The 24,904-nt window shown below is 34.5% G+C and overlaps 1 protein-coding gene and 1 long non-coding RNA gene across 2 annotated transcripts in view; both read right to left on the bottom strand.

The window, feature by feature from the left end:
* The window catches only part of LOC149531335 (M28 Zn-peptidase nicastrin), an 83,855-nt gene that overhangs the window by 6,752 nt on the left and 52,199 nt on the right, over positions 1–24,904 (bottom strand). Inside the window, exons 11-12 of the mRNA XM_089811539.1 lie at positions 10,857–11,024; positions 9,240–9,341 (exon numbers count right to left, since the gene is read on the bottom strand). Coding sequence (XP_089667665.1) covers positions 9,240–9,341; positions 10,857–11,024 — 270 coding nt within the window. The remainder of the gene's footprint in view (positions 1–9,239; positions 9,342–10,856; positions 11,025–24,904) is intronic.
* LOC149531336 (uncharacterized) lies at positions 14,449–19,370 on the bottom strand. Its single transcript, XR_016358869.1, has 3 exons — positions 15,768–19,370; positions 14,927–15,624; positions 14,449–14,774 (listed from the first exon to the last, which is right to left on the bottom strand). It is a non-coding gene; the product is annotated as an uncharacterized LOC149531336 (long non-coding RNA).

Below are 24,904 nucleotides of genomic sequence, written 5' to 3'. Positions count from 1 at the left end.
CCATTTTCCCAACTTATTCAGATAGCTGCTCTTTCAAAATTGATGTGATGGGATCTTCAATTCCAATTGGTATTTGCAGAAAATTAGTTTCTTAAATTGCCCAATTATCAGTCCATAACCAGCAATCATGACATGTAGATATGAATCTTTCTGGCACACTGAATACCTCATAACAGTAAGATTCCCAACAATATTTATTCCAACATTTTCACTCTTCTATGATGATTTCAGTTTCCAGACATACTGTCAAACAGTTGGCTTGTAGGTATAAACATTTTATATTTTACCATAAATCATTTAGCTTCAGATCTAACCTGTTACAGAATCAATAACCAATAGAACGTTTGAATGACTTAGTTTGTTTGCACAGATTAACATTTGAATCCATTACACCACCACGGTTCATTTTGTTTAGTACAGCCAAGAGACAAATATATTCAATTCTACTCACAGACAGAACCTTCAGCACCTAATTCCTGTTCTCCAAGGTTTATCCATATATACTCTGATATGTATGTCACAACAATCCTCCTTCAAATATGATGAAACAACTTATGTGCCAGGTCAAATAAATATGTATTGTGTTGATGAAGTTCAGATTATGAAATATATTCCAAACTTGATAAAATACTCATTCACGGCATATTGTTAAACTTGCATTTTATTGTTAATACTCGGCCACATATAAAGTACTGGTCAATAGGAGCACCACTTTTTCAATTTTTTACTTTTTAGCCAAAGTACATACTATTGCCGCTAACAATTATTTCTGCCTCAGGACTATAGTTTTTGGAACTTAGGAGTTACCTGCAGAAAATCCACTTCAATTCCAAAATATCATCAAAGACAAGTTTAATTTTCACCAACTGCCGACTACCACATATCCAATATGTGTGTGTGTGTGTGTGTGTTTTCTCTCGATAACATTCAAATACAGCTTGGTCTCTATGTTGACAGAAGTGGCCTGAATAGGATTTAAACTGATGGATGCTGGGAGAAAAAAAAATGTGGGTCTTTTCCAAGTAAATTAAGCCTCAACGCTGACAATGGAACTGCAGCCCCACAAACAATTACGCTACCACTGGCCATGGCATCCACTGGCCAATATTGCTGACCCTTGATAGAGATACGACAACCACTCTTTTAATGGCACCACAACAGCCACTCTTGTTGACAGCCTCTGTTAATGCTATGGTCTGTTGTTTATTACCAATCACTGCCTACGTATAATTCATTGGTTGGAACACTCGTCATTTCACCAATTTTGGTGACAAACTCTACACAGGAATGACCAGTCACGATTCACTGATGTATTGCAACCAGTCCAACGTGCATATATGCTGAAGCATTTATAATTCTTTCACCACACAAACTCTCAAACTCTTGAATCTGATGAGTAACATGGGTCGTTTTCTGCAAATGTACTAACATTGCCAATGTAATTATGTCTTCCAAATGTAGATTTGAAGACTCATAAATATGAGAGGAGACATGTCTCTATAGTTAATCATCATTAGTTAATATATTAATTATATAAATAACCATATGTATAATATATATATAAATATATATATATAAAACACATATAATATAATATTAATATATAAGAATATTCATCCAATGATGATTTACCATCAACAATGTATCTCATGATTGAATCACCCTGACTGCAACTACAAACTTAATAGTCCCTCTTAGTTAGGGAGGATTGATATAGAACACATTATGCACTTAAGAAGATGAAGAGATATCATCTTAGTATGATATTCCTAGAATGGCATATTTAAGAATACTAACATAAATCCATCAACTTAGATGTTATCTTTTAATATAATCCGAAGTATGATTCAACAAGAAATACCAATCATATGATATTCATCATACGTATATTTTTTGGTATGTGCACTAGCATCAAATCCTTGATGCCTACCAAAAGAATATGTTATATCCTAGAAGGATATGAGTTATTTTATTTCCGACACTCCGGGACAACAATTTAATATAGTCTATCAAATAACAAGAAATCACAATGTCATGGTCTCTATCATGACAAGTATCATGATCTTCAACACTCCGGGACAATAACTTAACGAAGTCTGATCATAACATGTTTGTCATCATGACTTCCAACACTCTGGGACAACAACTTAATGAAGTCTATCATGATAACAAGTCTACCATTTATAAGATCGCCACCTTAAAATGGTTACCTTTTGTTTGATCATGATATGTTTGTTATCATGACTTTCGGCACTCTAGAACAACTTAATGAAGCCTATCATGATAACAGGTCTACCATTTATAAGATCGTCACCATTCAATGGTTACCTGATGTTTATATATGTCAATGAAAGATTGCCACCTTTCATTACATATCATATGTGAAATAGTAACCATCGTGAACCAAGCCAGAGGGTGGTACAAAAGCTTTCACCTAAATTCTCTCTCACATAGAGGAATGCATTACAAGGAATTTCACTTAGAATGTCTCATAGAGAAGACATCATTCACAAAGGATTGTACTTCAAAATTCTCCCTCAAAACAATGATCCTGGGAAGTTAGGTCCAATAGTTACTCCCTTAGAGGCTCTATTCCCCCAAGGGTTCTTGTCAAACTCACTATGAATCTGATATCAATCTTCTGATTTTCTACTGATAAGTTAATACTTCCTCATGATGCACTCGAGAGTAGGCCCATCAAAATCATCCAGTCACACACATGTACTTCTAGATTCCCTCTGAGTGTTAATCTTCTAAGCTCCTATGTTGCCTTCGAAGAAGTATCATACTCCCTCTTAATGTAGAAGGATACTCATAATCTTAATCATCAAAGATATTTACTTCAAGAGCCTCACTTTATCCAACCTGATCACAACTTCTTTAAAGCTATTGTCATAAGTTACCTAATGTGTCATTCTTCTTTTTCTACAAGATCAACTTCAGATACAAAGGAAAAGATCAAGGCAAATGACTTTTGTAATATGTAGAATTACAAATAAGAGAGAGACTACAATAAGCAAGTAAATATAATAATAAATACTTATCTATGCATTAATGTTCTTGATACAAGTTGCTCCAATGAAGGTCAGTGTGCATCAAATAAGATGATGTCTCTCTATAAACATCTATCAGCCAATGGGAATGAAACATTGGTTATTATTCCCCCCTACAATGTAAAATTCTCACTCGTTCCATCAACATTGTTGGGTGATAGTATCTATTTAGTGATACTTAGTTCTCATGAGCGATAATTTCGTTCTATGCAATTTGTTTCTTAAGGAATGTATTGAAGTTCTACTTCCATGAATTATCCATCATTGCTATTATTCCTCATATCATCATCTCCTTGGTGTGAGTATGTAAAGTTCCTTATATACAGTTGCTTTGATTCTGTCTGATTTCCCAATTTCAAGAGGGTCCTTGTAGTTTTCTTGTAGAATATTTCTCACCTTTCACTTTGATATGTAGTAGGGTTTGCCTTGGTTTTAAGATCATATATGTTTTACTCTTCGGAATACTCGTTTCCTCTATTTGCTCCCTCTCTATCATGGTTGCCTCTACTGAAATGTCTAGCTCCCTCAAAATCTCAAACTCCCTCAACATTCTCAGAAAAAAAAAAAAAAAAAAAAATCAAGGCACGTAGCTCTTATAATAAAAAATCACTTTTAATAATTTTTCTCAATAAAACTATTAATGTAGTTTGATTATAAGAACATTTAAAATTTTGATTCTATACTTAATATATTATAATCAATCCTCATTATAATTCTTGATATTCATTATTCCAATCTATAATCTTATATGCATTATAGATTTCTATTACAGACTAAATTCGTTAGTAATTGTTTATGAAATAATAAATGTACTTTATATACCTTTATAATTTCCATATACCTAATGTCATTTTAGGTATATGGGATCTATGAAAACATAACCCCTTTTAACATTGATAAGATGAAAACAATTATTAAAAAACATCCCACATACCTTGGTCGGTTGGTGACCGATCCTTATGATCTTCACGTGGTAAAATCATGTGTGACTGTTTGCAATGCCCGATCTGCACCTTATCATGGGCCCTTTGTAGTTGACCGCCCATTTTCCAAACCTCTTACTCGGTAATGTGGGCCCTTCTTTGGTATTTGAGCGCTTCTTTTCAAATCCTATTCACAATCTTCTTAAGTGTCTCAGATGCTTTTAGTCTTCTTGGATCTGGTTAGTGGCAACAATTGATGTCTTCTAAATAATTGTTATCACCAACCAAGGCTACCTTCCTCCCTATGATCGCATTTTCCCTAGCAATTATTATCTTCCTTTCATAATTATTAACTTCTGAAATGTTTATTGTCTAGCATATATGGGCCTTGTCTTTCTTCCTAAACAATATAGTAGTATATTTCCTTTGACTGCTCCTCTTGCTCAATGGTAGTAAGCAGATGTCATTCTTCATGCATCACAAGCCTCCACTCCATAATTATTAAATGGCAAACTCCTGTTACTACATTAGAATGATAATGAGCATAATATAGCGGCACACCTTAATATATTGATTGCTTATTTGTCATTATAATACCGGTGGCCCATATTACTTCCAAATTCTTCCTTAAGAAAGGGAGATTGCATTAATATAATTGCCACCGTTAATAGCTCGATGGCCAAGAAACCATCGCTGGTTGTGTACAGTTGTCTGTTTGCATATGTGATAGATAACTTAGAATTCTAAATGCATCGTTTCCTTTTTTATACTAAATGCATCTTTTGATTAGTAAATACAGATCTATGTTATTCCCACGTGCTACTTCTATTGGTCAAAGTTCAGCATTTCTTTTGTAAATTAAATAATTTATTCTCTAAAACTCATACACTTATATGCAAAATCAAACAATTCATGTTCACTCTAGATATTTTCATGAATGCTCATACACCCTCCTTCAAACCACCAAGTCATTCACTCATATAGCAAGGATATTTCAATGATAATGGCGTTTCCTTTTTGATACTAAATGCATCTTAATATATATCTCTACTCAGCTTAATGCCACTAGTAGTTTGACGTGGCAACATCCGATATCAAATAGTTTGAAATAGTAGAGGAGGTGTCGGTTCATATTCAACACCACTGTTTCATATAAATAAATAAATCGATTCTGCTCCTTGCTTGTTAGCCCGACCCAATACATATTAGAATAAAACAAAAACAATATCTACTCGACCTTTGTTTTCTATCTTCAACAATATCTACTACCGATGTCTCAGCCTGATAAACCATTTCTGATTCTATTTGTTCTTTGTCAAAATAAAGTTGCAAATGTGTCCCTACATGCCATAAAGATTTTGTATGATTAACACTTGTACATCCAGTAGATGCAGGACGAACTGGTAAGATGTTGAAGTCATGCGCATCGCACTTGTATAAAGAACTTGGTCAAGACTAGCTTTATACATTAACAAGGTTATATAATATTCCACTCGATATATATACCAGTTTGTTGTCTTCATTTCTTCGTACATACCAGTATTCAAAAAAGAATATCTCAAGTTGCACAAACTTTTAAAAGTAAAGAACAATGTTCCAATGTATGAAAGACCTCCTTATATACTTGGGTGGCTCGCAGTATCACTATAGAGCTTTGTTCCTTGACAACAAACATCCTTTGCAGACACACAACATCAACGGATCATCAAACACAACTCATTATGCGATACATATCACATATCGGAGAACACAGATTTCCTCCGTGTATCATACTTCTAGACTGGTATATATAGAGGTCGTATTCACAGGTATCCAGAGGTCATAGACAATTAAAATTGAGTGCACATACCAATTTGCAATTATTTCCCTCAAGCATGAGAAGTTATGTTGCAATATTCCTCATGAGCCGCTACTTATGCCACTAGGAATCTGATCCATACTGGCATTTAAGAGTATAGCCGCAAACTGAACATTCAAACAACATCCATGTATTTCATTATATGTTCATGGTGACAAGTGATAATTACAGGTATTTTTCCTTCATATGTGATTCATTCCTGCTTATATAATCTGATTGGATCTTCCTTAGATTGGTTCTAAAGATCTACCTTCAAATTGTTAGACTTTATAGAAGGAACCTAGCTCTAATACCATTTTGAGTAACATGGATCATTTTCTACAAATGTACTAACATTGCCAATGTAATTGATGTCTTCCAAATGCAGATTTGAAGACTCATAAATATGAGAGGAGACGTGTCTCATGAAGAGACATGTCTCTATAGTTAATCATCATTAATTAATATATTAATTATATAAATAATCATATGTATAATATGTATGTATTATTATATATATATTAGAATATATATATAATGATGATTTACAATCAACAATGTATCTCATGATCGAATCAATCTAACTGCAACTACAAACTTAACAGAATCTGCCTTTAATTTACCAATTCACAAATTCATCAAAAGAAAACATGCCAAAATTGGATGCCTACTCCAAATCGGCAGTTTTCTGATTACATGCTTAATTTAGATCAATAACTTTCTATGCTTGTTATTTTTCTCTTTTTATTCAATCCATCTCTTTGCTGTTCTTTTATGGAGTATAAAAGCAGTTCTTTCCATGAGACTATACTGCTCACAGGATGGCAGGAAAAGATACCAATTGTAATTCCCCTATTGGAACTTAAATATTTCCCAAAAAGCTACTTGCAGACCTAATTCGTATATTCTTCATATTTCTGAATTTCTGAATCATGAACTCTCAATGTTAAAACTCTATATATATAGTTTTTTATTAAGAGTCGTGTATTTTCATAAATATTATATTCTATTAAAAAATTAATTATATCAATTATATTAATTATACATATAACATAATATATATTATGTTAATAATAATATACAATATATTTCTTATTTATATTTTTTTTATTAATATTGTTTTAATACTATTGCATAATATATTTACTTTATATATTATTATTAATAATATTTAAATTCTTATATTTCAAAAGTAATATATTATGCAATATTATAATAGGATTATAATAAATCATAATTATATTATTATTCTATTATTTATCTATATTATATGGTACTAATATTGACGGGGATATCACAAAACTATCATAGATAATAAAATAGTAAAAAGACAAATAAAAAGGGGCATATGGAACCCTTGTGATGGAAATTGCCTACACTTAAACATTTTTAAATATTGGTTAAATTGGATGAGTAAAAAGTGTTGTTGAACAATACAACATCTCATTACCAAAACTATCTACAACCTAACATTTGAAAATATTGGTTAAATTGGATGAGTGAAAAGTGATGTTGAACAATACTACATCACATTACCAAAACTATCTACAACCATTTTTGGGTTCTTAGTTTGATAAGAGCGCACAAAAAGAAGGGAACTTGAAAATTCAATGGCAATGCAATTTCCCAAAAAAGATTGTCACTTTGCAGAGCATTATACGTTTGATGCCTTCTCCCACGGAAAAATTTGTAAGCAATGCCTAGATGGGCTCTCCATATTTCAAGAAAAACAAAGGGAGAAAGCCATGAAAACAAATTTACATGCGTACATCAAGAATGCAAAGGAGTCAAGAAACGATTACAAACTTAAGTTTCCTCGAAGCTTTATATTTACTTTTTTTGTTAATAGTCTATAATTTTCTTTTCAGTTTAAAATTTAAGTTTCAATTTTCCTGTGAGAGACTCTGATCAAGGTTCTATATATGACCAATGCAATGGGATGTCACTGGATTATCTCTGTGATGCAAAGAGGCTATTGTCCATTATTATGATGATAACAAGAGAAAATATAATAACAATTACCACATCATTAATTGTAGATGGACAAACCAACTCCAGCATCCAATGCATGACACGCATACTAAGTAAACCCCAAGTTTTCTTCTCTAATACATTTCAGGAGGACATCACAGACCTTAATACATGCATAGACAAAATGACACTAAACGAGAACCTCAGAAACACAATGAAGGATGAAAAAACAGTAACTGGATAAGTCTTCAAAATACACACGTGGCTGAAATACAATATTAAATCCTAGTCTAATGCTCAAAAAAAATTATTTTTTAACTTAACATTTATAGTTTTCTTAAGTTCTATTTGTAGATTTGTGGTATAAGATTTGTAAGATTTGCTAGCTATATGTGTTTTGTCTCAAAAAACACTTCTAGGAGTTAGTACAATTAGAGCCTATTTGAAAGCGCAGACTATAAAGAGAAATAGGTATCATCCAAAAGCGCCTTGATGACCTTGTTTATGTCCATTACAAAATTTGTCTTTGAACCAAAAAGGTGAAAGATCTTCACCTTCAATTGCCATCATCTTGGATAAAATTGATTGATTTTCAAATTGGATTGTCAGTGATGCACACATACAGTTCAATAATGCAGATCTCACAGAATTGGAGAGATGTGCCAATACAACAAAGGGATTGGAGAAAGCCAAGCTTGATAAGTCATTCACTCCTTGAGATAATTCAAATTTACATTTTGGGTTGAGGCCAGATAATGCTCATGCTAAGAGTGGGAAAACGATGTGGGAAGTGTTTAGCTACTCATGACATGTTATACAATATTATTAATTTATTTATAATTTGAAATTTAAAATTTTGAATTTGGAGTGTTAAGGGGTTTTATGATGTGTATTCTTTGAATAATGAAAAATTGTGAATCCAAATTGACCAGTGATCTCTAAATTCATTATTTGTGCATCTCATACACTAGTTAGTTTTTACTGTATGTAGTTTTTGTTTTTTCCGAGTCCTAATATGTGTCAAAATCTTGGCCTGCCAAGTCCAAGTTTTCCAACTATGGGATTCAAGTCAACAAATAGCTTGGGAATCTCTAGCAGGTTTTCATTGACAATTTCACTTTGGAGTTTAGAGCAAAACAAGTTGTGGTCAAGACATTTCTTATCAACTCAAAATGTCAAGCCAATCTTACAGGGGGGATCTTCCATGAGTTCTCTTATGAGGAAAAGATTGTTTCCTTAACAAAAGTTGAAAAGTTTCTATCTCATTTCATGATCACGAATGATTTGCAACAAAAGGAAAAAGAACCAAAAATCCAATAACCATAGTTCCTCACACCCCTCTCCTCTTTATTGCGATCCTCTAAACAATCACCATATTAATTCAGAAGCAAGCACCAAAATGTTTACTACTGGGGAAATTGAAAAAACAAATGCATACAAGAGAAGAGACCATACTTGATATATACTAAGTTTGGCCTGGGTAATGTCATAGAAAGTGAACATGCCATCCAGTGATTCATGTTGCGTAGTGACCTCCATGGTATGGTCCGACAATTCCTGTCATCAAAATCAGTTGCTGTTAAGACTACGGAATTATAATTCTTCAACTTTCAGTGACTTAAAAACTTGCCTCATTGGATTCCAAAATCAAAATCAGTCACAAGAATATACATCCAAGACACGATCACAGTACTGTCACAAACAAAGTTAGTGGCAGAAATCAAAATGGGAATTACAACAAGCCCTTAAATAAAGCTCCACATTTTACTCATAAAGGATATAAAAGGATCAATAGAGTACAAGAGAAGATATAAAGGATTTAAATGATATAGTAGAAACATATTTTAATGTAAAATTCCCACTTTGGTTATACAAGTGCTATAATGTGAGCTTCGATGAAGCCCCACCCAGCATTTTTCCTTGCTGCATTGCAAATTGGATATTTGCAGACAGACATTTCTTTGTGGAGTTCATGAGACATTCTATTGTCCAGATTAGGGGCACTTACAATGACACGCTCTTGAATTCCCTGGAGTAAAACACAAACAGGTCTAAAAAGTTGTGTAATCAGTAGGATCCTGGAGAAAGCAGATCCAAAATGATTAAATTCCTTGATTTGAATGTTTCTTAAATATGGATCATTCCCCAAAGTAGTGACAAAAATAACCACAGCCAACTTAGTATAAGAACTTGTTGATGGAAGAACACTAAAAGTAGTAAGACTGAAATTTATATCCTTATTCTGTGTGAAGTCACAAATTTATATCCTTATCTTCACTGCAACAATATTCAAGTCAAGTAGTCTGTACAGTGAGCCACTCCTATGGAGAAGAACAAAAAAAAGCAATTCCAATATAGCTGTTGCCCTTATAACCAGCGGAATTTATATTCAAGATGCCAAAGAAAGAAACTAATCATCAAATAAATGAAGTTTTGTCGCACATGCACAAAGTGTGAGCACAACACTACTATTAATGAATAAATCAAATGGAAAGTTTATCATGTTATTGTTGCATGCAAAAGATACTCAGCAAAATATGTAATAAACATATCACCAAATAAACTTCCCGTATTGAAAAGCAGCGCGCACCTTGTGTAGTTTCATATTATTGTTCTTGATTTTATGTTTAAGAGATACTCTGCCACATCATTGACATCAGACTTGTAGAACACTTGAAATGAAAGCTAGACATTCAGATTAATCAGGAAAAGATAAAATGATGTTCTGCAACGAAACAAAATGACAATGTGCAAGAAAACCTTTTCATGAATGAAAGCCGTCTCCAGTGTCACAACTCCATCCATGTGCAAGTTACGGAGTGCCGTATTTTCTTGATTTTTATGTTTAAGAGAATTACTTTGCCATATTTTTCACATCTAACATATATAACAGTCGAAACAAAAGACTAGGGACTCAGCTTAATTAGGAATAGGAAAAAAAAAACTTTACAAGCTTTAAAACTCAAAGTCAAATAATTTCAAATTACATAGATTGCTATCTTGGCATGCTTTACTAACAATTATAATGAATAAAGACAGTAAAATCACAACCCGAGGTTGTTAAAAAATGACCTTTTTCAAAGCAATGATTATGGGATCATTCTTTGTGAGGAAAGGTGCAACTCGAGGTGTTCGTGAGAGTAGATCCATCCAGAGCTTTACATAGGAAGGATTTACAGCCAAAGTACTTCCATCTGCAAAGATGTCAATCTCCTTTCCATTATGACCATAAATATGCCTCTGAAAAAATATCACATATTTTATGTCAGGACTCATAACAAAGTAATCTAAATGATATTAACGAATGAACAGAAAAAATAGTTAAAATTGATTTAGTTAAACATTTTATAACTCCCTCAGCTAAAAATATCACAGAAGGAATCACACAATCAAAAGGTGTTCACAACGAATGGTTGTTTGACCATTATAGGTAATTAATGGGCTCCAAATCAACTCTCAATAAAGCTTCACTGACATTAAGGAAGTCACTTTGCAAAGCAACTATGGAACAGGATACATGCAACAAGTGGCTTAAGGGATATGCCTGACACATCACCAACTACAAAAGAGAAGAATTACAAGCAAAAGATATTCTGGCTTAAAGATAAATGCAAATATAACCCTCCTTATAAATTTCAAGCCTCCATACAATAGGCTACTATTTATGGAATGTCTTAATATACAGCATTCAACAACTTTAGTATTCATCAATGGGAGAAAAAGGGATAGTGACTTATGTGCACATGAATCACAAATTCACAGTAATTTGTAAATTATTAAAAATATTCTGTTTGTAGGATCTCCCAGCTATTTGCGCAGATAAGGCTATTTTACTTTCTAACTTATACTACTGATCTAATATCATAGTTACACCGGCCTGGGGGCTGGGGGGGCAAAGGGGCCTCGATTTGGGGATGGGGGTATATGGTATATACTATACATATAATACTTAAAATGCTAATTATCAAAATATGTATACCAATATAAGACATAAATATGAAGTATAAATTCAACAAGACCGCTATTGCTAGTTTAGTTTTACATTGAATTGAACATTGAACAATGATTCATGAACAATAAAAGAGATCTAACTTCTAACTTCTATCAAATAAATTAAATAATTAAGCAAATTCAAAAATCATAGATATCTATTATCAATTTAGCAAAAGTACAAGTATCATTATCTCATCAATCATTCAATGGCATCATAAACTTAATTACATCAAGTAGCATCAACCATGATATGATCACAATGTTCAATGTTTCAACTTTCAAACTTCAAATATCCAAGTCTCAAGTACAAACTACAAAATCAAAAGACAAAATGTCAAGTACTAATGACCCAAGGGCTGTCAAAATGCAATGGAGGCTGCCTAAAGGCCTCTAATCATTCATGTCAACCTAAGGCTCAGACTCAACAAACTCATCCTCCGAACTCTCGGCCTCTTCAAGGGTAAAAGCCGCAAGAGGAATATCAACTAACCCTGCATTAGAAGTATCTCCATCCTCATCAACCTGTGAGGGCTCCTCTGGCTCTACATCCCAACATGTTGCAAGGCTCTCCTTGTACACAAGTGTCTTCAAATCTTTGATAGGCAAGGCACAATGCACAACCACTAGCTTCTCTGCTTTCTCCAAGGTAAGTTTGTTCCTCTTAAGAGAGTGGATGAAACTATAAGTAGACCAGTTCCTCTCAGAAGTTGAAGAACTAGATACCTAAGATAGCAATCAAATGACTAGTATGGGAATCAAAAATTTGAAATTAAAATTCATGACTGAAAGTAAAAGTGAAATTGAATGTGAAAAGTAAAGGTTCTAAAGTTGAAGGACAAGAAATCTAAGATAGGAAACGGATGGGTAATGTGGTAATTGTTGATTTGGGTCCATGACAATTCCACCATTAAATTCATAATAGATTACCTCATCATCATTTAGTGGTGTAACTCTCCCAGGCTTAGGCATGTACCACTTCGGATTCAATGCATAAGCAGCTATGTGTAAAGGAGTATTAGGTTGTCCCATCTACGTTGAATAATAGGCTGAATCTACTAAATGTAAAATGCTAAACTGGGGTTTCTCTCTTGCATAATTGCCCTCATCGAGCCAAGCATAGCATTAATGCACTTGTACACCTCTCCAAGAGAAGTTGCATCCCCATCTGCATATTTGATGACCTAGAAAATTGGAGCGATGAAAGAGACAATGTATTTTGCATCATTCCAAAATACATCACTCTTCACTATCTCCTTCACCCTCATCCCTTGCTCTATCCTTGACTCATCCCACCTATTCCACTCATTCATTATAACCATGAGTTGCAATGGCTCCTACAACTCAATCACTCTCCAAAAGAATGAAGTAGGATGCATATCGGGTATCAACTAGCTTTAGGAACTCCTTCCTTATGAAGCTCCTAAAAAGGGCATGTGATGTGTGGTGATTGCAAATAAACATCCACAAATCTCTAGCACCGCTCACTACTCCCTTAATCCATGGAATCTTCCCCATGTCCTCTAGTGCATTGTTCATGGCATGCACACAACGTGGAGTCCACCAAATATGTCTATAAGTTGTCTCAACAAGTCCCCCTATAGCTCTACACACAGGTGTTGCATCTGTCACTACTTGGACCACATTTTGTGGCCCAACCTCCTCAATAGCATGCTGACATATATTAAACTGGAAATCAACATCCTTTCGATGCCTTGAATAATCAATAGCCCTGAGAAAAAATGGCTCTTTTGTACATGTAATGGTGATATTGATGAGTGGAAGGTTCCTAATGTCTATCCACCCATCCATGATGATGTTGCAATCGTACTCCTCCCAACCAGGCCTCAAGTTCTCCTTCTTTAAAGCAATCTTGGCATACTCTTTATCGAAGACTATAGTGCACAATTTGTGCTCACCGAGTGGCACAAATGACGGTCCTCCTCCCCTTAACGCCAGCTGCATCATCTCCATATAATAAGGAGACCATCACATGAAGAGGTATGTCACTGGAAAAAAGAAATCTACCAATGGCCTTCTCTATCTCCTCTCTCAGGCGGGCATTAAATGAATCAGCAATGGGGTTACTTTTAGATGAAAACTTTCTTTTCCCCATGCTAGATTGTGCTTCAAGCATAGCACTAGATGTAGAAGGACCTGAGGCTGCCCCTATAAATGATGTAGTCGTAGGTCTTTGTTGTGGTCTACCCCTAAGCTTAGTTACCGGTTTGAGTTTGGTTCGAAATACGGGTTCAAGGAACCGGTTCGCTAGTACGACAAAATTTTGGAAAGGGTTTTGGATTCGTTCGTACAAAAACATGTAAAAATTATAAAAATTATAAAAATTATATATATATATATATATATATATGAAGCCTAGAAGCATAAAGTATCATAAAATCCTATGATGTAAACTGAGTCAATCATTTAAACAACAAAAATACCATATGCATAAACTTTAAACACATAAGTTGTAATCATAGCATTATGAATAAAGATCATACCATCATATATTTCAATTTTCAAGTTCAACATCAAAGATTCAAAATATTAATAGTAAATCATGATCCATGAATCATACAAGCAAGTTCAAGTATCAATGTTTCAACTTCAAGTCAACTAATCATAATGTTTAAAATTTTACTATTCTTCTTCTTCTTCTTCTTCTTCTCCTCGTAGTCCTTTCGCACTAGTTGACTTAGCAATAGAGCTAAGGCCAATGGGATCAGCACCATCAACAATAGTATGGCCATCAAAATCTTCAAAGTCTTCAACTGTAAGCCGAGAAGCAAAAATATCCATGTCTGCCAACTCTACATCTACATCCCACCTCTTTGTCTCCCCTTCTTTGTATTCTTTAGTCTTGTGCGAGAGGAGAAGCAAGTTGTAATGCACAAACACCAAGTTCTCCGCTCTTTTTTATTGCAACGTATTGTGCTTCACTGAATTGATGAAAGAATATGTGCTCCAATTCCTCTCTGAAGCGGATGAACTAGCAATCTATAAAGACATGACATGTAAACAATTATAATAAAATTTAAATTATGTAACTTGAATCTTAGAATTTCTAACAATTTATGAAGACAAAGGAAACTAATAACAACCTTTTAGACAAAAGAAACTAATAACAATTTTTTTTAAATTAAACTTACTTATGGTATCACGTTGATTGCAAGGGGCTGCAACATTTGAAATCTTTGACCATGGAGGTACCACCAACTATGAGCATCATTCCTAAACCGATGACAAAGAGCATCATTACTTAAATTTTTTGCATCCACAAACTATATGAACTCATCCGTAATCAAATCTTGCATTTCATCATCAAGAAAGAGTCTTTCAAATGCTGCCTTGTATCCATCAGACACTTTTATGTCTCTATAGGGTGGTAGCCTTCCTGGTAGATCAATACATAAGGTGCTATAGTATTTGGGCATCAATTCATAGGCAAGAAAATGTAGAGGAGTGGTCATTTTGTTCCATCTTTCTATAACAATTGCTCGCAATTGTTTCAAGAAGGTCTCTTGAGGATCTTTTTCCTTTTGATTTACAATTTTCTTGATCTTCTCAAGCATTGAGTCTATGCCATCATAGATCTCTCCAAGGCAAGGCCTATCCATGTTTGCATACCTAAGCATGATCATAATGGGTGTGGTGAGATTAATGAGATATTCCACATGTTCCCACCAATTTTCATCCAATATCCTCTGCCTTATTTTGGTTGCCCTCTTAGTATTGATTTGCCTCTATATGGCCCAATTGTTGCTAGTTACCTTATTGATAAGTGTCTCTTTCACTTGCATAAGTCGTCTCAAGACGATTACATTTGATGCAAACGTGTCTCAGCAACCTGTAAAATAAAATAGAGTAAAAACAATACAAATTGTTAGATACATACTTGATAAAAGAATACACATCATTACATAATCAAAAAATCAGAAATTGTAAGATACTTTTTTTTTAATTAACTAACTTGACTTCAAGTTTACTTACCTTCAGCAACTCCAAACGTGAGAACATTCTAAATATCCCTTCAATCATGCGGTGGTTTGTGATGAACATCTGGATGTCCTCAGCTTCAGCTTAAGTATGATCATAATGGGTGTGGTGAGATTAATGAGATATTCCACACGTTCCCACCAATTTTCATCCAATATCCTCTACCTTATTTTGGTTGCCTTCTCAGTATTGCTTTGCCTCTATATAGCCCAATTGTCGCTGGTTACCTTATTGATAAGTGCCTCTTTCACTTGCATAAGTTGTCTCAAGACGATTACATTTGATGCAAAACGTGTCTCAGAAACTTGTAACATAAAATAGAGTAAAAACAATACAAATTGTTAGATACATACTTGATAAAAGAATACACATTATTACATAATCAAAAAATCAGAAATTGTAAGATACCTTTTTTTTAATTAACTAACTTGACTTCAAGTTTACTTACCTTCAGCAACTCCAAACGTGAGAACATTCTAAATATCCCTTTAGTCATGCGGTGGTTTGTGATGAACATCTGGATGATACATCTCCTTGATCCACTGAATACTCTTCCCAATCTTTTGTAGCATAAGATTGAATGAATGAATTGCACAAGGTGTCCAAAAAATGTGTTGGTATCTCTTTCAACCAACAAACCAGCAGCTCTACAATTCTTTGCACTATCCGTTATGACTTGGATAACGTTTCTTGCACCCACTTGTTCAATGGCCTTAATTAGGATATTAGCAATGAATGGCCCATCTTTTACTTACCCCTCACAGTCCACTACTTTCAAAAACATTGCCCCTTTAGGGGACACCGCCAAAACATTGATCAAAGGATGATTTCTAGCATCTTTCCACCCATTTGAAACAATTGTTACCCTTGCCTCAATCCATGAATCCTTGATGGGCTTCAATTGCTTATCAATCAACTAGACCTCGTCATCCAACAAGGTGGTTCGTACTCTCTCAAAACTGGGACCTAAGTACCCTGCAAGTGCTTTATTAGCACTTCCCAACATCTGCTTGAAATATGGAGAGTGAACAAGATTATAAGACAGCCCATTTGCATACAATCATCTTGCCGCATCAATGTTGGCAATTTCCCTACTCTGATTTTGAATTGCAGTTTCAAGTGGTCCCTTTCTTTTGTGTCGAATGGGTACTTCATTTTGAGAATCAGAGGCAGGTGAGGTAGTATAGAAGGGGTGATTTTCTATCACAACATCCCGGGTGGATTTCATTCCTTTTGTTCTTTTCTTATTCTTATTTCCATCAATGGTATTTTGTCTAAGTTCATCTGTCTCTTTAGCTCGCTCATGCTCTTCAATATATTTTAATAATACTGAGTTTGGCACAGGTGCATTTTTTTTCCAGGACACTTCTTCACTCCTCTAACAAGATATCCACACAAATGACCCACCACACAATAATATGAACTATTTCTTTCTACATCACAACCCCAACATTTCCAATGGAAGCCACCACCTCCTGGAAGAGGTTCTAGAATATCCACATAGTTCCACAAAGGAGAATCAGATGGGGGTTCTATTCTTTGTTAGATCCCTTTGAAGTTCCTTTTCCTATGATAAGAAATTGTGTACATATTGACATATTGTTATTGAAAATAAAGTTTTAGCCTTTGTGAAACATTGAAACAAAAGCAAAATAGAACAAGAACTTAACTCTTCCTGCCATTATAAGCTTGCAAAGATGTAGCAATGAGACACAAACATTTCAATACAGCTAATAATCCGGTCTTCCAACTCCACCTTGCACAAACTTCTTTTGGTCAATCACAGGTTTGCACACCACAAATGATGTTAGAAGCCAAAATAACCTGCTTACATTCACTTTTTAGGGTAACCAAGACTCAAAAAATAAAAGAATTTGTTATAAAAAGCAACATGAAAGTTGTTTGTCCACATAAATTCACCCAAATTCGTCCCAAATTTGATCTGGCAGCTAAAATTCGCCCGAGTTCGAACTAGCCCAGGAAAAATCGAACCTTGATTGAACCTAGGTCGAACCAGACTAGTATTTTGAACCGGTTCAGACCCAAGCAGGGTTCTTAGGCCAAAACAACAAACCCAGGTAACTAATCGCCTAGGACTAGGAGAAGAAAAATGTAGCAACCCCTGCTCATAAGCCTGCTAAAGACTCTGAACTTGTTGCCTACCAGTCAAGGTGGTAGGTACTTCTACTCCCAAGTCATTTGGAACACCCCAAAACTTGATGAACTCAATTCTGTAATGAGAATTTTTGTTTCCGTCAAGAACTTGCATGGACCCACAGATTTTCCTATCCAAAAGAGGAAATGTGCATTCACTCTAGTGATGCTCCCAAAGCATTATGTCTTACAAATGTTACATTTCCACTTCCTTGTAACACCACCTGTAGTTGTCCGTGCAATATCCTTGCTGCAAACTATCTAAGAGGAGATTTAGGATCATAACTACGCCTAGCCCACTTTGTCAAAAGAGTGGAGGGGCGATCTATAGCCAGTGGATCGGGTGGCCAATTATCTATTGATTTGAAATATGTTTCTTCATTCTCTTCATCATGCTCAGCCTCAAAGTTATAATCTTCTTTGCTGCTATCACTATGAGAATGGGCTTCTAAATCCATCTCATCATCACTGACCCACTTTAGTCATGACGTTGGGAGATCATTTTGACACTGCATTTCACAAAATGAAAAAAATATAAAATCAATACATGCTTTCAGCCTATGACCTTCTTCAAAATCATAATTTTTTGACGTAAAATTAAAGCAACAAAAGTTTGGAAATGAAACATGAAACATCTACTAAAATCTAGAAATGAAATTCAACTAAGAACTAAAAGCTACAAACTAAAAACAAAATACAATGGTCTTGACTTGCACAATAAAAATAAAATAAAAAATCCATGAAAAGCCTACCTTTCGTTTCACAAATCTCTTGAACAAGCTGAAAATCTTTCTTCTCTTCTTCTTCTTGCTCCTTCTTACTCCTGTTTGCCTTCCACACAATCTCTTCACTCAAATAATCACCTTCTATGAGCTCTTCACTCTTCTTCTTGCTGCTGTTGCAAAAATTAGAAAACCATGAAATGAATAGAAATGAGAAATATAGAGATTTAATGGGCTTTCAAACTCTAAATGGGACCCACATACCCTAGGGTTAGCTAACAATAATAAACATAACAAAGCCCTTTAATTTATTTATTTTGCATTTTTTTTGTGCCGAAAAGGGGGACGGTCGGTCGTCCCTGGCTAGGTCGAAGGACGCGTCCCCGTTCCCAAGTCCCCAAATAGGGACGTAGGAATGTCCCCCTCCAAGCAGTGAGTTGGTGGCGGCGTTGGGGACGCGGGAATGTCAAATCCCTGTCCTGGGTGCGTCCCTGTCTCGGGTGCATCTCAAAAATGGTGAGGACGCATCCCAATGCTACTATGTCTAATATTCATAAAGAGTAAAAATTATCAAATATGCCCCTATGCAAATTATAGACTACACATTATATCAATAGCTTTGGCTGCTCGTGTATTATCTATAAATATTGGGCTAGTACAAAACACTCAACTACCCTATGTAGCACTGTAGGGCAAACTAGTGACATAATCAATCTTGCAGATTTATGAAGCCCTTGTGGTGCCCAACACCTCAAGATTACCACCTAATAAATGTAGACAAGGGGTTGCAGAACAATTAATTATCCTGAGTGGTTTGATTGAACATGCCATGTATGTAATCAGTCCCATAGGCTTTGGATACCACAAGATTATTGTTGGCACCATGCATATCTTCTATGCACAATGTGCCATACAATCATATATTTGTTGATTTTTTAGGATCGTTTCTGCAAATGTAGTAACATTGCCAATGTGATTGATGATTTCCAAATGCAGATTTGGATCTCATATAAATATGAGAAGAGGAGACATGTTTCTTCAAGATACATCTTCCTATATTTAATCATCTTTAGTTAACTATATGTATAACTCACCTTTAAGCATATATGTAATTTAATATATTAACCATATATGTAGTATATTATTATATAATGTATAATATATATAATATATATTATATTACATATTATTCTTATCAATAATATAAGACATATAACAATGTTCATATAAATCATGAATACAAATACTCAATGTAATGAGTATATCACTTTGAATGATGCTATACTTCAACATTCCATCTTAGCAAGGGAGAAGTGACAAAAACATTTTATGAGATATCAGTATCAACTACAATCACAATGTTATGAATACTATCATAACATATATTATGATTGTGATATTGCTATCAGGATTTAACTGTGTGATTTTGAGTCAAACTCAAAATCAATGAGTTTGACTCAAAATCACACAGTTAAATCCTGATAGCAATATCACAATTTGACTTGCTGTGGAAATTATCTCCTACTTATCAATTGATGAGCTTAAAGGGCTTTCTAATGAATGGTTCATAAGGCACAACACTTGGTGAAGGTTTTGCAAATGGGGTTGCAAGCTTTGGGTTTAACCATGGAGGAAACTCCGTAGTTAAGCGCGCTCAGGGTGGAGTAGTACTGGGATGGGTGACCTCCCAGGAAGTCTCGGTGCTTCACCCCTGTGAGCATCACCTAGATCCAATGAGTGCTAAGTGTTCCATTTATTCTCATGAGAGATGGATTCATGTTGAATCACTACTCATGAAACATGGGTCAATGAGTTTGACTCAAAATCACACAGTTAAATCCTGATAGCAATATCACAATTTGACTTGCTGTGGAAATTATCTCCTACTTATCAATTGATGAGCTTAAGGGGCTTTCTAATGAATGGTTCATAAGGCACAACACTTGGTGAAGGTTTTGCAAATGGGGTTGTAAGCTTTGGGTTTAACCATGAAGGAAACTCTGTAGTTAAGCGCGCTCAGGGTGGAGTAGTACTGGGATGGGTGACCTCCCAGGAAGTCTCGGTGCTTCACCCCTGTGAGCATCACCTAGATCCAATGAGTGCTAAGTATTCCATTTATTCTCATGAGAGATGGATTCATGTTGAATCACTACTCATGAAACATGGGTCAATGAGTTTGACTCAAAATCACGCAGTTAAATCCTGATAGCAATATCACAATTTGACTTGCTGTGGAAATTATCTCCTACTTATCAATTGATGAGCTTAAGGGGCTTTCTAATGAATGGTTCATAAGGCACAACACTTGGTGAAGGTTTTGCAAATGGGGTTGCAAGCTTTGGGTTTAACCATGGAGGAAACTCCGTAGTTAAGCGCGCTCAGGCTGGAGTAGTACTGGGATGGGTGACCTCCCCAGAAGTCCCGGTGCTTCACCCTTGTGAGCATCACCTAGATCCAATGAGTGCTAAGTGTTCCATTTATTCTCATGAGAGATGGATTCATGTTGAATCACTACTCATGAAACATGGGTTAATGAGTTTGACTAAAAATCACACAGTTAAATCTTGATAGCAATATCACAATTTGACTTGCTATGGAAATTATCTCCTACTCATCATATATTATGATCTCTAATTGTCCGAAACAATATCTAGAGTAATCATAATGCTTTCGTTATCAATGACTTCAGGCGTATCCGAAACAAAAACTATCATAATAACAAGCCTATCATTTGCAAGATCGTCATCTTACAAAGATTACCTCGTGTTTGTTCGTTATCATGGTGTCTAGCAAAATCCGGCCCAAAGAACCATGATAACAGGTCTACCATTTATAAGATCGTCATCTTATAATGGTTACCTTATGTTTATATATGTCAATGAAAGATCGTCACCTTTCATTACATATCATATGTGAAATAGTAACCACAATGAACCCAATAAAAGGGTGGTACAAAGGTTTTCACCTCAATTCTCTCTCACAAAGAAGAATGCATTTCAAGGAATTTCACACAGAACTTCTTCTCATAGAGAAGATATCATTCACAAAGGATTGCATCTCAAAATTTCTCCCTCTGAACATCGATCTTGGGAAGTCAAGTCCTCTAGTTACCTCCTCAAAAATTCCCTTCACCCAAGGATATACATAGGAGTAGGCCCATGATATACATAGGAGTAGGCCCATCACATAATGCAATCAACCACGTGTATTTCTAGACTCCCTCTGAATATCAATCTTCTAAGCTCTTGTGTTGCCTTCGAAGAAGTGTCATACTCCCTCTTAATGTAGAAAAATCTCATAATCTCAATCATTAAAGATACTTACTTCAAGAGCCTACACAATATTTGGTAGCATGTGTTAAGTACCAACTTTCTTTTCTTGTAAGAACGTCCTCAAAATAAAGGAAAAGATGAAGGCAAAATAATCCTTATAGTGCGTATAGAATTACAAATAAGAGAGACTACAATGAGTATATAAATGTAAAAGATAAGAATACTACTTATCTGCACATAAAGATTCAGAAATTGTCTTTTTAGAATATTTGAGAATGGAACATCTCCCCTCTAAATAAGGTTCAAGTGGAAATGAAATATTGACTATTATTCCCTTCACAATGTAAAATTTTCACTCGTTCTTATATTGTTGAACAATTTTGTATCAAATATGACAGCTCCTTTGTAAGTTCCAACTTGCTCTTTTCATCCATTGAAGCTCCAAACATTCATTAAGCTTAATAGTAGGAGCAAACACAAACTCATCCACAACTCACCAATATCTTGATTGAGTATGATTGTGCCACTTGAATGACTCTACAACTCATACGTCAAGTTTCATTTATCAAAGAGAGACTCGTAGATAGTTTAATTAAAGTCACAACTTTCTCATGATGTACACAAGGGGTAGGCCCATTTACATGGTTGCATGAATTTTAGTCCTCTTGACTGTTACAATTTATCGACCATTGAAGATTCCATCACAATATTGGTTTACTCCCTCTAAATCAATATGATCGATATCACTTTTATGGTTTGACGAAACCATATCCTTTATCTGCTTCCACTGACGGATGTATCAAAATCCTTCTGAACATAAATCTTCTACACTTCTAAAAATAAACTTCCCTTTAACAAAGTGTTAGACTCTCTAAATCTGATATTAATCCTCCTTTTCCTACAAGAACATTCTCGGGGGAAAAGATCAAGGCATATACTCATATAGAAAAACAAGAGAGATATTACAAAGATTAGATAAATAAAATACTCAAGGATAATAAATTCTCATTTGCACATAACTCTTTTACTAGATATTTCATTCTACTAGACATTAATCTAAAAATGATCCCAATTATTTCAATATAAAAATATCTAATTTAAGTATATACATTAACAATATATACATATATTCCATTTTCAATAGATATGCTTTAATCGATATTTTTTAACATATTATTATTTTCCTAAGGAATATAATATATCCTAGCTGTAACTTTGGATGTATGTATTGTCCATATACTCTTTATAAATTTCATGATTGATGTCATTATTCATAATGACTAGCTTTATTTATATACATTTTCATATAAAGAATTGATTATCACAAATATTCTTATTTTATTTCCATAAATAAAATCATTTATATTTGTATTCAACTTGATAATAAAATATCATTAAATGAATATCGAAGATAAACATAATATAACATTACCTTAAAATTATACCAAACAATAATCCATGACTTTGAATAATATACACATTCTAATCTATATTATTCCCATATCACTATTATATACATATTTAATAATCTATCAAATATTTACTTCACCTTATTTGATTATCCCATAATATAGTTATTACAAAATTACTAATATAATTCTTACTTAACTATATTATACATAACATTTTTCATTTCTTAAATATACCTTACTAATCAAAATTAATGAATAAGTATGTAACTCGCTTACCTAAGACTTAGTGGCAGCCTGTGATTGCTGACGTGACTCTACACTATCATATCTAATGATCATGAGTCAAAGGGTGCAATAAACGTCTTATTTCTAGTCAACACTCACCGCTTGGTGTACAGGGAATATGTGAATCTCTGATCCGTCCAATCTCCTATCCCCTTTCGATGCATTTTAGCTTCCACGCCACAATGAGATGTATTATTAGCTGTTAGGTATTCCAATTCTACTCCCTATATCACCATACTATTTCACCTTGTTGTACTCAGGTATGGGTTTATACATTCCTTTAAATATCCTTTATCAATGTCTATCATTATTATCATACTTTGTTCCTCTAATAATCATAATTCATTTATGATTTATTAACGCTTCTCTCAGCAATTCAGAATATGGGTCATTTATAAAGTGTCTAGTGGCACAAATTGAATTTAAACCGCTATTGTTATCATTCTTCCTTATCCAAACATTCCCAATCGCAATTTCGCTTATTGTAATGTACTCCCTACCATTCACAATTTGATACTGCGGTTGAAAATAGGGGTTTGATCTCTTTTATATTCGATTTAATATGCTCTTTCCACGTAATCCGCAGCAGACGATGGTCAATGTATTCAAATGCTTATGACGTGCCCGCTGACTTGTACAGACCAATTCATGATTGTCCTTTCTCCATTAACGGTAGTTATATCCATGTAGCATAGTTTACGACACGGTAGTTTCATAATTCTTTATCACCTTTGATGGCAACATAGGGTTCTCTCTTGTTGCATAGGCATTATCTTTCTTTCATATATTTTACGGGAGGGCCAAATAATGGTTCGATGATCCTTGTTAACAGTCGAGGAAATTGTATTTTATAGAAACATTGAATCCTCTAAATGATATTAATCACATGTCCTTGCAGCAGTAATATTTTATGGGAGGGCCAAATAATGGTTTGATGATCCTTGTTAACAGTCAAGGAAATTGTATTTTATAGAAACACCGAATCCTCTAAATGATATTAATCACATGTCCTTGCAGCAGTACGACTCACTACCAAACTGTAGGCTTTTTAAAGCTATATAAATTGAATCTCCACATCTCCTTTTGTTCATTTCAATGACTGACGTAAACTTCTATTGTGCAGATTGGGTGTCACATATAGATAATGCTGTAGTCATCATTGTCTGTGATTTGATCGTATAGGTTGCTGACTGGAACTGACTATTGTTTCCAAATTCCTAGGAGGAGTCGTATCTCCCTATTCAATGCCAGTTCTTGATTCCTTCATGAATTGCCCCTGATCGTCC

The sequence above is a fragment of the Cupressus sempervirens genome, chromosome 11 (genome assembly GCF_028749045.1).
Source record: "Cupressus sempervirens isolate cs-2001-9-10 chromosome 11, ASM2874904v1, whole genome shotgun sequence".
NCBI lineage: Eukaryota > Viridiplantae > Streptophyta > Pinopsida > Cupressales > Cupressaceae > Cupressus > Cupressus sempervirens.
Note: the sequence above shows the minus strand (reverse complement) of the source record. Positions and strands in the feature narration are given on the sequence as shown.